The sequence below is a fragment of the Tenrec ecaudatus genome, chromosome 13, assembly GCF_050624435.1.
Source record: "Tenrec ecaudatus isolate mTenEca1 chromosome 13, mTenEca1.hap1, whole genome shotgun sequence".
In the NCBI taxonomy this organism is placed as follows: domain Eukaryota; kingdom Metazoa; phylum Chordata; class Mammalia; order Afrosoricida; family Tenrecidae; genus Tenrec; species Tenrec ecaudatus.
The window spans coordinates 55,253,278-55,269,665 of record NC_134542.1 but is presented as its reverse complement, the minus strand read 5'-3'; the positions used below and the strand labels follow the sequence as shown (position 1 = coordinate 55,269,665).

General features: G+C 42.0%; 1 protein-coding gene across 1 annotated transcript in view; it reads left to right on the top strand.

The window, feature by feature from the left end:
- Positions 1-14,788, top strand: part of DUSP19 (dual specificity phosphatase 19) — a 30,786-nt gene extending 15,998 nt beyond the window's left edge. Inside the window, exons 3-4 of the mRNA XM_075529485.1 lie at positions 1,766-1,918; positions 12,208-14,788. Coding sequence (XP_075385600.1) covers positions 1,766-1,918; positions 12,208-12,447 — 393 coding nt within the window. The 3' untranslated portion in view covers positions 12,448-14,788. The remainder of the gene's footprint in view (positions 1-1,765; positions 1,919-12,207) is intronic.
- Positions 14,789-16,388: the final 1,600 nt, after the last annotated feature.

Genomic DNA, 16,388 nt, shown 5'->3' with positions numbered 1-16,388 from the left:
AGCCTCTGTGGCAGCAGACAGCCTCATCTTCTTCTCACGGAGTGACTGTGGACTTTGAACCACCAGTCTTTTGGTTAGCAGCCGAGAGTTTAACTATGTGTCATCCTGACTGCACAGAGGGTAAGATGTGTACAAAAAATGTCTCGTTGCTGGCATTTTGGATAGAGTTGTAACGATCAGGCAACTACGTATATACCATGAAGCATGGGAGGATAATTTGTGGCTAAAGCAGCACCTTAGAATCCTGGCCCCAGGAGTGAAAGAGGAAAGTGGAAGGATGGCCCAGACTTTGTCTTCTAGAAGTGGGTTTCCTTCTGTTTTCTTTCTCCCATCTCCTCCCTTTTATGAATCTCCACTCACCTAACAACCGTGGGCACTGCTTCCTTCCGTTGTACACAGAGCTGACTTGACAACAACTCGGGCATAACAACTCATTAGGTATTTGGAGTTTTTTGTTCTCTTCTTTCCAGGAGGTGGTTAGGCTCATAGTTGGCTGATTGCTCTCAGTGTCTTAGTCAAAATTCCTGATTATGAGCCACAGAAAGCAATTTGTGCTCCCTGGGTAAGGAAAGAGATTGTGCAGTAATGCTACAGGGGCTTCCCGGATCCCATGTGTAAGGAAGAATGGACCTGCGGCAGCAAGGCCTGGAGCCAGAGAGTGAATGGTCACATGAGGAACAGCCGCTCTCCCACGGTGCCAGCGCGCCTCGCTGCCCGCTGCTCCATCCTTCTCGCTGGGCAGCAGGCATTTTTGAGCTTTTACTAGCACACAACAAAACATCACTTCCCGAAAGCTCCCAAGCTTCTGGCTCATTCTAGCTGCCCTTTATACATGTGTTTCAATCTTCGAAGATAATCCGACCTATTTTGACTCAGCACCTGCTGGATACAGTCAGCTATGCTGGGAGAAGGAGCGGGGCACTGACGAAACCAAACTTCTGAGGGTGATGGGGCAGAGAGAGGGGGCTGGACACATCTCTCAAGATATAGGTGAAAACATATCCAAAACAATGAGGTTCAGCCAAACATATGAACCCCACTAAGAAACGAGAATATGTAAAGCTAGTCACTCCATTATGATAAGAAAGAGTGGCTCATTTTTCTTACTCATTTAGCCTTTGGATTCTCGTTACAAACTTCCTGCATGGCTCAGCCCATACGGATGGCCCACTCCAGGAAGCTCTGACATGCGCAGGTGTAGGAGGTCGCTTATGGGGCGTGATTGGAAGATCATCTGAAAGGTCGTTCGTGGCACCTCCCCCACATGAATCCATCAGCGCCTTTGCCTATCAGGCCGCGCCGATGGCAAGTTTAGGAAGCTCCCCAGGTGATTCTACTGTGCAGTCAGCTCGAGAGCCGCTGCACTCGCTGAGAATGGGAAGGGTAAGAAGGAGATTAGTACAGAAATGAGTGTCTGCGCCACTGATGCACGTTGCTCCCTTCAGTGGCACTCACTGATTTGTTCAGCAAGTGTGTTAAGTGCTTTCTGTGTTCTCCTACCGTGGTGAAAAAGGCAAGCCTGGCTTTAGTTGTCCTTGTACGTGATGGAGACAAGCTCCACGTGTGAAGGGCCGTAGGCTGGTGGGGAAGTATGTAGAAGGGCATTCGTCTATTGAGGGTTGAGGCAGTCAGAGACTTAGTGAAAGAACCATTCAAATGGGCCATTCTTAAAACTTTTGTTCTTGATACAACTCTCCATATCTTAATCTTTTTTTTTGATCATCTTAATTTCAGCGATTGAAAAAAATTTTTTTTTCTCTTTAAGGTGACGCATATTCTTAATGTTGCCTGTGGAGTTGAAAATGCTTTCCTCAGTGACTTTACCTACAAGAGCATTTCTATATTGGATCTGCCAGAAACCGATCTCCTATCTTATTTTCCAGAGTGTTTTGAATTTATCGAACATGCAAAAGTGGAGGTAAGTTTCACGTTGATCAAGTTCTCCAAAAACAGAATGTATAGTGGGTGGGTCCCTCTACCAATTATTTCATTGATTCTTCCTATTACTTACATTCTCCCATTGCATTTTTTTCTGAGACATTTAACATTTCAATTGCTCATTTTACTATACCTTCCTGAAAATTGTTAGGAGAAAGATATTCTTACTGAATTTTCTTGTAAAAAGATGTGGATAGAGTTCCTTCGAGAATCTATCTGGTTGTTGACCAGCTGTCAGGTGATATGTGGGATTTTTGTTGTTTGTTTGTAGATAATCTCTCATTGGTTCCAACTCATGTTGATGCTGCGAGGTGCTGTCGAGTAGGTTCTGGCTCTCAGGGACCCCATGTACAAGAACAAAGCACTGCCCAGTGCTGGGCCATCTTCACAACTGTTACTGTGTTTGAGCCCATTGTTGAAAACACTGTCTCAAACCATCTCAGTGAGGGATCTTCCTAATTTTTACTGCTCTTCTACTTTACCGAGCATGATGTCCTTTTTCCAGGGACTGTATGAAGACTGTACTAGAGAGGTTTGTCCTCTTGGCTTCTAAGAGCATTTTGGCTGTACTTTTTCCAAGACACATTTGTTTATTCTTCTGGCAGGCCATGCTACTTCCAATATCCATGACCAACTTCATAATGGGAAGGCATCAATTCTCTGGTCTTCCTAATCCACTCTCCATACTTTCACATGCATATGAGGCGATTGAAAATACCTTTGCTGGGGTCAGGAGCTCCTTAGTCTTCAATTAGGGATGGAACTAGCCCTGTTAGTATATGAACATTCATTTTAGTGACTGACTAAGGAGTTGAAATACTAAATAGTACTTTTTACTTTCTTTTTTTTAACTCAGCGTTTTAATGAACTACATATTTTCCCCTTTTTTTCATATTTTTCCCTTTCACCAATTCTTTTTTTAAAAATCATGATAAATATTGGTAGCAAATGTTTGCCATTTTTATAATCTTCACATGCATAGTTCCCTGACATTAGTTATATTCATGCTATTGTTCATTCATTACCATAAACTGTTCCAGTATTTTTTATGACTTTCAGAAACTCAGTGGCCTATGCAATTTTTATAATAAAATTTCAGGACATTCTAAGGACTAAATGTTTATTTCTTTATTTACTTTATTAAGATTACATGAGAATGCTAATTAAAGCTGCCCATTGGTTTGCTGACTTTTGAAGACTAAAAATCAACAAATATAACACTTTAATCTTGGTATTGGGAGCCAACTCTCTGGTAGGCAGATCTCCTTGGTTGGCTCTTTTAAATAATTACAACTTGAAATGGCTCCATTTTAGTATGTTTTGCATAGAATCACTGTACCGAAAAGAAATGGTTGGTACTCAACCATTTCAAGTGGTATCATATGCTCAAGCACCAATGGTACTGAATGAAGAAACCCAAACACTGAAAGCATTAGTCATAGGCTCCAGGGATTGAAGGGATACCAATTGAATTGTTTTAACAAGCTGGTGACGAACTGGACCCTTCATCTATGCCAAGAGATCTGGAGGATGACTGCATAGCCAACTGAGTGGAAGAGATCCATATTTGTACCCATTCCAGGAATGGGTACCAATGTCCACAAAGAGTGTGGACAATATTGAACAATGTCGTTAATATTCCATGTAAATACAGTCTTGCTGAAGAGCATTCAAGAAAGGTTGTAGTAGTACATCAATAGGGAGCTGCCAGGAGTTCAGGTTGAATTCAGAAGAGGATGTCAAGCAAAGGACATCACTGGCAATATCAAATGGATCTTGCCTGACAGCAGAGAATACAAAAAAGATGTTTCTTTGTGTTTTCTTGACTATGCTAAGGCTTTCTACAATATGGATCATACCAAACCATGGGTAGCCTTGAGAAGAAAGGAAATCCCAGAACACGACATTGTGCTCGTGTGGAACCTGTACATGGACCCAGAGGTAGTCGTTTGAGCAGAACAAGGGAATGCGTCATGCTTTAAAATCAGGGAAGGGTGTGTGAGGGGTATGTCTTCTTACCATATGCATTCACTCTGTATGCTGAGCACGTAATCTGAGAAGCTGGACTGTGTGAAGAAGAATGTGGCCTTCGGATTAGAGGAAGATTTATTAACAGCACGCATGTGCAGAGGACACAACCTTGGTTGCTGAAAGTAAGGAGGACTTGAAGCACTTGCTGATGAAGATCAAGGATTGTAACCTTCAGTATGGGTTGCCACTCATTGTGAAGAAAACCAAAATCTTCACAACTGGAAAAATAGCATCATGTAAATGGCAAAAAAGACTGAAGTTGCCAAGGATTTCATCTTGCATGGACCCACAACCAATGCTTAGGGGAGCAGCTGTTAAGAATGAAACCATGTATCATTTGGGACAGAATTGCTACACAAAACCTCTTTAAAATATTGAAGAGCAAAGGTTTAACTTTGAGGACTAAGGTGCTCCTGACTGAAACCATGAAATTATCAGTCACCTCATATGCATGTAAAAGTTGGACATTGAATAAGAAAGACTGAATAAGAACCTATGCATTTGAATTATGGGGTTGGCAATATACTATGGACTTCCAGAAGAAAACAATTCTTTCTTGGGAGAATTACAGCCACAAAGCTCCTTGGCAGTGAGGATGGCAAGACTTCGTCTCATATAATTTGGACATGTTAATGGGAGAGAGCAGCCCCTGGTAAAGAGGAGAGGGCACAAAAGAGGAAGACTCTCGATGAGGTGACTTGACAGTCTAGCTTCCATAGTGGTCTCAAACACAGCAGTAATTGTGAGGACAGCCGGCACGGACCAGGCCGTGTTTTGTTCTGTTGTACACCACGTCTCAGTGAGTTGCAACAGACTTGATGGGAACTAAGAGCAACAACATGGAATTCTTCCCAAAGTTTATATGAGATGAATTGATGTGAAACTAGATACAATTATAAAGAAGTAGCTTTCAGTAAGAGAAGTAATAATTAGCAAATCAGCATTAGACAAGAAAACAAACTTCATGTTAAGGCCGACATTAGCAGAGAGAAAAGAAAGGGAGTTTATTCCTCGGCCTCGGTTAACTCCTCCTTCCCATTGGTCAGCGTAGTTGTGGGAGCAATCTATCATGTAGTTATGTTACTACATGGTAGTCGTCCAGAAACCACTGGAAGCCAAATCTAATGGTCTGTGGTGGAGATTTTCATCCAAGTTCAGAAGCAGGAAGAGAAACCAGAACTCTAGGTGTATCTGTCTGTGCAAGAGATACCACATGGCAAGAGCCAGACCTTCCCAGGCCATCGAACTTGAACGGGCCACTGGCTACAGAAGTTATGCCTGATGAGAGTCCATGACATGGTGGCAAGGAGAGCATCTGAGCGAGTGAACAGAGTGCAGCTTATAAAAGATGGATTAGAATTCTGTAATAGGAGAGGGCTTCAAAAAGATCACAGAAAAAAATTCCATTATCTTTTAAGTTTTCCATGAATGTTTTGAAGCCTCCTTGTATTTTCTAATTCCTCGAACACTGTATTTTATGTTGTTATTCCTAAGAGCAACCAATATTTCCTTGTCTTGAAAACTCGTTACTTATATTAATACATATTAAGCTTTAAAAATAAAAATTCTTGGGTTTTCTTTATTGATTTTTCTAGGAGCGATGTCTTCATGACTTTGTCTATAGTACATACATGAGTTGTTAAATCTCAGTGTCTCAGTGAATTGTCCGCTTTGCAACAACCTGTCCAAGTTTTAGTTTGTTGGCTCCATCTTTTTACATATAGCTGCCCCAAAGTGTGTTTCCATCTCTCTATGCCTCTCCTAATTTCTCTTTTGTACCTAAACAAAACTCTCTTGATTTTTTTCCCAAACTTCTAGTGTTTCCACCTCATATACATCATTTTCTCCAGGTTTTGTTTTAAGGGGCAGAAATACACATAAGAGGGAAGTAGTAATGCTTATTATGGGAACCTTAGAAATTCTTTTGGGAATTAAAGTTTACTTGGTTCCTCTTTTATGAGAAAAATGTTTGTTTTTTTAATATGGAAGCTTGCATTTCATATTCCATGATTGCCATATCATTTACTTAAGAAGATGTGATGATGGACATTTAAAAAACTCATATTCCTTATAGAAAAATTATAAAATATAGATAATAATTGTAATCACACTTATTCCCACCAGCTAGCTATAAACACATTTTTATATACTCCCCAGACCTTTATTATATATGCAGGTATAATATATTCAGGAAACAGTCATATACCCATACATATGTTATTTAAATCTACGTTAACCAAACAATACCCACTACCATTGAATAGATTCTGACTCCAAACCAGTCTACAGTACAGAGGAGAACTATTCCCCAAGGTTTCCTGGGCTGTAAATCTTTCCTGTGCTTTCTTTAAAATAAGACATTAGGTTTTTGGACATTGTAATAACATCACATTATAGACAGGCAGTCCCTGTACAATCTGTAGTTACATACCTATAGAGCTTTTATAATAAAACTTTATGGGAGCCTGCTCTACAAAGCCCACTAACAGAGCTTGGCCTTTACAGTTGCCTAGCTGTGCCGGGCAAGGGGTGTGCCCGCAGCCCGATCAGGAGTTGGCACACTCTGAGACAGGTGGGGTGCGAGAGTGCACAAGGGGTTGCAGAGAGGTGGCCGTGGGGACTGGGACACAGTGAGCTGCCGTGGCCCTGGCTGCCACTGCCCTGTTGGTGTGCGCAGCTTCCCGAGCACGGGCACTGCTGCCGCCTGGGGTAGGAGCCCACCAGTACTTGGAGGGTGACCAGTGCCTGCAGCAGGAGTGAGGGAGTCACTGCAGGGGCCCCAGGAGGAGGAGATTCTGTGGGGATTGAGATGTGTCTGGGCGCCGTATGCTCCTTCACTCAGCGTGATTGGGTCTTTAAAACCATCAGGAGAAAAGAATCGGCTTTCCCTTGAAAAGCAACAAGCAAACCACCTTACAGAGATATGTTGAGTTCGAAGTTGCCTAAGTGACATGAACCAACTTAGACCTGTATAATAAAGTGTGTGTGTGTGTGTGTGTGTGTTTCAGTGGTTACCTCCTCTGAAGTCGGCAACAGAGTCCTTCGCTGTCTGTTCTGAGTCTGGAAGGCCCACAGAAACCTGTTCACTGTGGGGGACCCTGCTGGCCTTTGAAATGCCAGTGACACAGCTTCCAGCAGCCCACAAGCCCCCACAGGATGGCAAACTGACGGACAAGCGACGGGCTCAAGCACAGGAGCATGTGAGGCTAGTGCAGGCCTGAGCGTGGTTTGTTCTGTGGTGCACAGATTGCTAGGGGTCAGAATGGATCCGATGGCACCAAACAGTGTGTGTGTGTGTGTGTGTGTGTGTGTGTGTGTGTGTGTGTGTAGGCTTCCAAAAATTAAAGGAAACATTCCATTATCTGTGAGCACACACTACAGAGTTAGACATTTTACTTACTTTATATCTGATTCTTTCATTGGTACATGCCACGGAGAAGTGGGAACGAGGGAAAAGGAGAGAAAAGTACCACTGCAAACTACGAAAAGATCGTGGAATTTCCCCATGAAGTCCTCATGTATTTAGTAATACTGTTGATTTTCTTCCACCATGTGCTCCCCATGCGCTGCTACTGGAAGCTGTCAGACCGCATGATGCACGGGGGCTGTTGGGAGATATGTGTCACAAAGAAGGCCCAGATTTGGCTCAGTGAATTTGCCAATAAATATCCATCATGCTGAGAAGATGGAGAGATGGATCGTGCTGCCTTGAAGAAGCTGTGTACTACTTGGAATTATTCATAATAGCTCCAGAAGACAGCAAATTCTAAGAAGTGGAATCACCATCATGTCAGAAATACTTATCCAGAGCAAAATGCTGACTTTAATTTTTGAAAGACTGCTTTCCTGTTGTCACAAATGAACAAAATTCTCATAAATACAAGTCTCATGAAATATTTCATCCTTATTTGATGCCAGAAGCCTCATAGACGTATTGCTATGAAGTTTGTCTGTTGTTTTCTTTTATACAGATAGTAAAATTTAGAAACGAGTAAAAATCTTTAGGAAATTAGATTGTAAATATTCCCGTTGATGTGAGGATTTTCAAAATATCCACTGTTTTTGTCATTCATTACTTGGTGTCTTTGAAAACATAGACGCTTGCAAATTTGGTGTAATAGATCCAGAAAAAGGATTTTGCAACAGACTTATCAACCTGAGAAGACTTATCAACCTGAGAAAACCGCCTTGCCACAGGAAAAGACTACAGTATTGTGACCTTAGGCACTGGGAAGAGTTTCCAGTCCCTTTTTCCTCCTTTCCTTCCCTTGTTCCTACTGCTCCTTTGTGCTGTCCCCAGGGAAGAACTGGGAGGAAAGTACTAAGATGTCTAATTCGGCAGGGTGTTGTTTGAGGCTGGGCTCTTGACCGACACATGCTCTTAACTGTCACTGGGATGTTCATCATTTGGTGCATTTCATTTAGATCACTGACTTTTTAAAAGCCTTAGTCAGGCCAACCTTTATCGCTTCTGTTCCAGCACATCTATCCCATTCATTATTGATGCAATATTGCCCCATCAGCATTGGTCTTGCACCGTCTCCTTTTTCACCAGTAAAGTATCATGTGCACGGTACCTGAAATGTTCCAGTTGTTGTCCTCATCTTGGGATCGGCTTACCTTTTCCACTCCACATTCTTTTCTTTTTTTTTTAACAATTTATTGGGGCTCATACAATTCTTATCACAGTTCATACATATACATACATCAATTGTATAAAGCACATCTGTACAGTCTTTGCCCTAATCATTTTTTTCTCCTCTTTTTTTACATTTTATTAGGGACTCATACAACTCTTATCACAATCCATACATATACATACATCAATTGTATAAAGCACATCCATACATTCCCTGCCCCAATCATTCTCAAGGCATTTGCTCTCCACTTAAACCCCTTGCATCAGGTCCTCTTTTTTTTTCCCCTTCCTTCCCCTTTCCCCCCTCCCTCATGTGCCCTTGGTAATTTAAACCTCGTTATTTTGTCATATCTTGCCCTATCCGGAGTCTCCCTTCCCCCCTTCTCTGCTGTCCCTCTCCCAGGGAAGAGGTCACATGTGGATCCTTGTAATCAGTTCCCCCTTTCCAACCCACTCACCCTCCACTCTCCCAGCATCGTCCCTCACACCCTTGGTCCTGAAGGTATCATCCACCCTGGATTCCTGTACCTCCAGCCCTCACATGTACCAGTGTACAGCCTCTGTCCTATCCAGCCCTGCAAGGTAGAATTCGGATCATGGTAGTTGTGGGGAGGAAGCATCCAGGATCTGGGGGAAAGCTGTGTTCTTCATCGATACTACCTCACACCCTAATTAACCCATCTCCTCTCCTAAACCCCGCAATGAGGGGATCTCCATTGGCCGACACTTGGGCCTTGGGTCTCCACTCTGCACTTCCCCCTTCATTTAATATGGTATGTATATATATATATACATATACACATATATACACATATATACACACACTTATATCTTTTTTTTTTGCATGATGCCTTATACCTGGTCCCTTGGCACCTCGTGATCGCACTGGCCGGTGTGCTTCTTCCATGTGGGCTTATTTGCTTCTGAGCTAGATGGCCGCTTGTTCACCTTCAAGCCTTTAAGACCCCAGACACTATCTCTTTTGATAGCCGGGCACCATCAGCTTTCTTCACCACATTTGCTTATGCACCCATTTGTCTTCAGTGATCCTATCATGGAGGTGTGCAGTCAATGATATGATTTTTTGTTCTTTGATGCCTGGTAACTGATCCCTTTGGGACCACTCGATCACACAGGCTGGTGTGTTCTTCCATGTGGACTTTGTTGCTTCTGAGCTAGATGGCCGCTTGTTTATCTTCAAGCCTTTAAGACCCCAGTCACTATCTCTTTTGATAGCCGGGCACCATCAGCTTTCTTCACCACATTTACTTGTTCACCCACTTTGGCTCCAGCCATTGTGTCGGGAGCCACTCCACATTCTTGTCACCCATTTGCTCCATGATTTTACTATCTGAAAAGTTAAAATATTTTAAAGGTTATTTCTCTTCAGGACAAAAAAGAGCAAGGAGTAGAACATTTTCCCTACGTGATTGTTTTATACGTAAATTACCAAGCCAGTAATACTAGTTGATTTTTGTTGTTTTCTTGGGAACATTACACACACACACACACACACACACACACACACACACGAACTGTCTTTGGCGTTGTGTAATTTGTGAATATAGTTTTATTTATATTTCCACATATATTCTTTGTGAGTTTTCCCCTCTTTTATATACATGTGGCTACCAAATCTGGGTTTTTGTGTATACTTTACTACTTTGTGATAGAGTTTTATTTTTTTGTGCCAACCTGGCCAATAGGAACATGGGGATTAAAAAGGTTGCAGTTTGATTATTGTAGTTTAACAGAACATACTGTTTTCCAGAATTGTGAATATATCAGGAAGGCATTTCCCTCCTGGGGAAGACTGTGGAAAGAAGGGAGGGTGGGGCACCGCGGGGCTGACTGATGGTTCATTCACCGCTTGCAGTGAGGTGTGCTTTGGTATTGGCCTGCGTACCTATATTTACAAAGTAATACACTGAGGCTGAGGACGGGCCTCAGGCCTCGGCTTAAACCTTCCCTCAACACAAGAACACTCTGCTCTAACAAAGCGGCATTCACACGCACACAATCGCTGAAGACAAAATGTGTGCATAAGCAGATGTGGTGAAGAAAGAGGATGGGTGCCTGGTTATTAAAAGATATAATGTCTGGGGTCTTAAAGGCTTAAAGTTAAACAAACAGCCATCCAACAGTGAAGCAACAAGCCACATGGAAGAAGCTCACTGGTGCAACCGTGAGGTGTCATTGAGACTGGGCAACGGGCATCAGAAGACTCACAACAAACAGTAAACAAACAAACAAAAATGCATTGGTGAGAATGGAGGAGGGGGTGGAGCAGAGACCCAAAGACCATCTATGGACCATGGAGCATCCCCCCACAGAGGGATCGCAGGGAGGGGTTGAGTCAATCAGGGTGCAGTAGAGCACTAATGGGTCACGCAATAGACCTCTGATCCCTTGAGGCCTCCTCACCCCCCTACTATCATGACCCCAGTGCCATTCCCAATCTAGACTAGGCGGGAACATGTACTTAAGTATAGGCAGGAGATAAAACTCAAACACATTGGTATATACTTATGCAATTCTAATAAAAATCTTACAATTTTTTTTCATGTAAAAAAAAAAGAAACAAAAATCAAACTGATTACAAGGATCCACATGTGACCTCCTCCCTGGGAGAGGGACGGCAGAGAAGGGGGGGAAGGGGGATTCCGGATAGGGCAAGATATGACAAAATAACGATGTATAAATTACCAAGGGCACATGAGGGAGGGGGGAGCAGGGAGGGAGGGGAAAAAAAGAGGACCTGATGCAAAGGGCTTAAGTGGAGAGCAAATGCTTTGAGAATGATTGGGGCAGGGAATGTATGGATGTGCTTTATACAATTGATGTATGTATAGGTATGGATTGTGATAAGAGTTGTATGAGTCCCTAATAAAATGTAAAAAAAGAAAAGGAAATAAAAGAAAATTATTAGGGCAAAGAATGTACAGATGTGCTTTATACAATTGATGTATGTATATGTATGGATTGTGATAAGAGTTGTATGAGCCCCTAATAAAACGTTTAAAAAAAAACAAAACTCAAACACATTGAACCCAGGAAGAGGATTGGGAATAGAGATACCAAAAGGGTAGGGGGAAATAGGGGAGAAGTGGGGAGGTCGGAAGGCACCGATCACATGAATGGCACATAACCACACCCCCCCAGCCAGGGGGAAGAACAACAGAAACCAGAGGGGAAGGGAGACAGCAGTTGGTGTGAGATTTTAAAATAATTAACATCTACAATCTATCAACGGACCAGGAGGGTTGGGGGCGGGGTAGGGAGGGAGGGAAAAAAGAGGAGCTGACCCCAAGGGCTCAATAGAGAGTAAATGTCTAGAAAAGAACGATGGGATATGTGACCTATTGTGTCTGATACAATTGATGTATGGATAGTAACGAGTTGTAAGAACCCCCAATAAAGTGATTTAAAAAAAAAAAGAAGAAGATACTTGCGTCCCCATGAATTGTGTTTTGATAATCTAAGAAGACACTTGCTGAGTCCTTTTTATATAAAGATTTGAAGTAATATGCATATGCTCTATTGACTTCATCACCATATATAAATAGATAAGGATGATTTTTGTTCAATTCTTATTGCAGGATGGAGTGGTCCTTGTCCACTGTAATGCAGGCGTTTCCAGAGCTGCTGCAGTTGTAATTGGCTTCCTGATGAATTCTGAGGAAATCCCGTTTCCCAGTGCTTTTTCTTTGGTGAAAAATGCAAGGCCTTGTGTGTGTCCAAATTCTGGCTTCATGGAGCAACTTCGTCAGTATGGAGAGGACAAGGGCCGTACTAAGGGCGGCGAACTAAAGGAATTCGAAAATAGCAACAGTTCATGAGTTGTACTTAGATGATGACTGAGAACTAATGTTTGAATTGTTTTCTGTAGCTACTCTTTTCCTTTTTCAGAGGCATCAATGTGCACAAACTCCCATTCCTCTTGCTTTTTTCACAGAGCTAATGTATACATTGACTTTCAAATGGTATTGCTTTTTCTCTCTTGCTACAGTGTGTGATTAAAGGGCTTCTCTGATTTGCTGAGGAAAAATAACAATGTATCAACCACCTTTGATTTCTGTAGAGGAAAAAGACCCAGATATGAAATCTGTATTAGAGTACAGAAAAGATAAATCTGTTGATGAGTCTTTTTGCATTTTTCTACTCCAGCAACTATTTTCACAAAGGAAAGATTTGTAATGCTACTTCTCCCTGTGTTAGAGGAAAGTAAACATCTTTATAAAGAAACTTTTCACGATTAAAGGGGCTCGTTTAAACTCCCAGTGAGCTTACATGAAGCTGGAAGTATATGCAATATTTATAGAATGGTTCAACAGCCACACATTTTTATGCTCTTATCTACTTTTCATTCTGATTTTTAAAACTTATTTCTATTACTTCCCATCCCTCCCTTCTCAAATGTATACACAAATGTTCTCTCATGTTATTGTGAGATCAAGTTTAAGTGACCCGGTCTTCCACACTGTGTGAGTCACACCTCATCCCCCTATACCCCTCGCCCCTTGATCGCTTACATCCTGTTTGGTGTCTCATGTGATCATTTTTTGTTCTCCTTGGGTCAGTGAGGGAAAGTTTTGTATTTCAGAATTCCTCTTTTTGGAAGAATTTTTTTAAAGAGAGATGAGTTATAGTTTTGTAAGAAATTTAAAATAAGTATTTAAAAGACCTAGAATCATTTACCATTTCATCTCTGGTCAGAGATTTTATCTGTATCCCCCCTCCGTCCCTCCCTTTACAGTGGCCAGATGGATGGAGCGCGTATGGATGCAGTGGCAAGGCTAAGCACATGCTTTGATTATTTTTTTTGAGGAAAACTTTAAAAAGTTTAATTATAGTAATTGAGACGTAGATTTTAAAATAAGTTTTTAAAAGCCTTTCACAGCTTAGAAAATATCATCTATATTTTATATGTGAAACTTTTGAGTCCTTGTTACTTATACATTATGTAGAGAAAGCATATTATACAGAAATTTGAGAAAGGTACTTGGACCCATGTGTGCATTATTAGAAGGTGGGTTTTCTTATGCAGTCAGGAGAAAATAGAAGTGATAAATGCAAGTTAGGTTGTTTCTAGCCTGAAAAGATGCCATCCTATATGAGAAGCAGCAACATTTCATCCCACAGTGAGCTATTTTAGGCTGCGTAGGGCAGGTTGAATTCTCTTAAATAGGAGTGAGGTATCATGGCTCTATGATCGGCATTACCAAAGTTTTGCTGGTGAACCTTCTCCATTCATACAATAGAGTTCATTTAAATACATTTTTCCTTTCTTAGATGCTGTTTTGTTTTCAGTCGTTGAATCTGACATGAAGCCTTGAATAAAACTTTTCATAACGGATAGTATATATACTTATATCTGTTTATATGCTTGGTGGATGTCTGTAGTGATCTGGTTTCCACGTAAACAGAAATCTTCTGCTTCATCTTCAGAAGTGCTTTGAGCATAAATTTTGTTTTAATCCTAAATGACAGTATTTTGCTACACTAAAATGGATCAATGTAACATAGGGTTTGTAAAATAGGAATACTATGGAAGACATTGAGGTGCATATGTAAGGAATACTATGTAAGTCATGTACCATTTATTTTATATCTAACTTCCCATGGAGATATATTGCTCTGTCATACCTGCTTTTTAAAAAATACTTTTAAAATTGGGAGTTAATACATATATCATTCCATAGTTCAATCACATCAAGCAGTATTGTAGAATTGCTACCACAGTTTCTAAACTTTCTTTTTTTAAAAAAATTTTATTAAATGCTTTTATTTGGGGCTCATCACAATCCATATATTCGTCTATTGTGTCAAGCACATTTGTATGTACGTTGCCATCATCATTTTCAAAATATTTTCTACTTGAGCCTTTGATATCAACTCATTTTTCCCTCCCTCTCTCCCCACCCTCCCTCATGAACCCTTGATAAATTATAGATTATTATTTTCATATCTTACATTGTCCCTTGACTCCCTTCATCTACTTTTCTGTTGTTCATCCCCCTGGGAGGGGGTTATATGTCGATCATTGTGAACAATTTCCCTTTTCTCCCCCTACCTCCCCCTTTCCTTCTGTTTTTTCCTATTTTCATTATTGGTCCTGAGGGGTTTATCTGTCCTGGATTCCCTGTGTTGCGGGCTCTTATCTGTAGCAGCATACATGTTCTGGTCTAGTCAAATTTGTAAGGTAGACTTGAGGTCACGATAGTGGGGGTGGGGTGGGGGAAACTTTAAAGAATTAGAGAAAAGTTGTATGTTTCATTGGTGCTATACTGCACACTGACTGGCTTGCCTCTTCCTTGCTGTGGGGGAAGCCAGCCCCTCACATTATCTCGGGTTCAGTAAGAGCAATTGTATGGTTAAGATATATAAAGATTATAGTAAAGTCATAGAGAATAAGGAGACATAGGAGAGAGTAACATAAAGAAGTCAGACACATTTCATGGTAGCATGCTCAGCTCAGCAACTCTTGGTGGTACACATGGAGATGGGAGATGAGAGGGAAGGAGTGAGTGAGAGCCATTCATTACTAACCAAGGCTTACATATCTTTTGAGGACATGCAAGCCTCCTGATTGCAGGTAAAGACATACATCACAGGAAGGGGTTGTGCTATAGTATACACATCACAGGAAAGGGATGTATAATAGGCATAAGCATAACAGGAAGGGGCTGAGCTAGAGGTACACGTAATAGGAAGGGGAGGGATTAGGGGTATACATGTGACAAGATGAGTAGTCCCTGGATTCAATATGGAAACCTAACCTTGGTCACCCTTGAGTGGCCTTGACCTCCCTGGGCTCTCCTTCAGGAAAACAACCTACTATCCTTATCAGAAGGGAGTGGGCCCTACTTAGGGTGGGACAGACTGACTATACAGTCTGATTGCTTTAGATGGCTGACCTACTTTCATTGACCTCCAAGTGCTTACCATGTGTAGCAAGCAGCTAAGTTTGGCATATATTTGGGGGAGACAACTCGGAAGAAATCTTTGTTTCCCACACTTGTGACCCTTCTGTGAGGGGATATCCAATTGTCTACAACTGGCTTTGGTTCTCCACTCTGCGTACCCCTCCCCCACCCCATTCACATTGGTATGATTTTGTTCTGGGTCTTAGATGCCTGATACCTGATCCCGTCGGCACCTCATGCTCACACAGGTTAGTGTGCTTCTTCCATGTGGGCTTTGTTTCTTCTCGGCTAGATGTCCTCTTGTTTATCTCCAAGCCTTTAAGACCCCAGAAGCTGTTAGGTTTCTCTCTCCTCCCAAAATCTCAGCCTCTGTCCTTGGCTCCACGCGAGAAAGATTTCATGCCGAAGCCGGGCTCGTGATCCAAGTGAATTTAATGAAAGTTCAAAGAAGCATCAGGTTTTACGCAGCACCCATAGGATTCCTTTGACCATGCGGCCTGGCAGAGACTGCTCCGGGACACGCAAGGATCTCTCTCCTCCCACGAAGACCACCAGACCGCCCAAGCAAGACAAGACCAAGAGCTCAAGAGCGCCTCTCCCTTCAGGTCCCTTGCCTTTTAAGGGTTCCCGGGGGAGGTGTGGTGAACGACCCCAGGTCGATCCCATTGGCTGAATTGCAATCACCTGGCCCAGGTGGGCTGCTCCAGGTGTGACGCCCATCCAAGCCCACTGGCGGGAAAATTCAGCTTTTGTCTTTTGCTGGCTCTCCTGGGCGTGCGTAATGGACTTCCCAATTCCCTAGGCTAAGCTACCTAACAAAGCCATATCTTTTGATAGTCAGGAACCATCAGTTT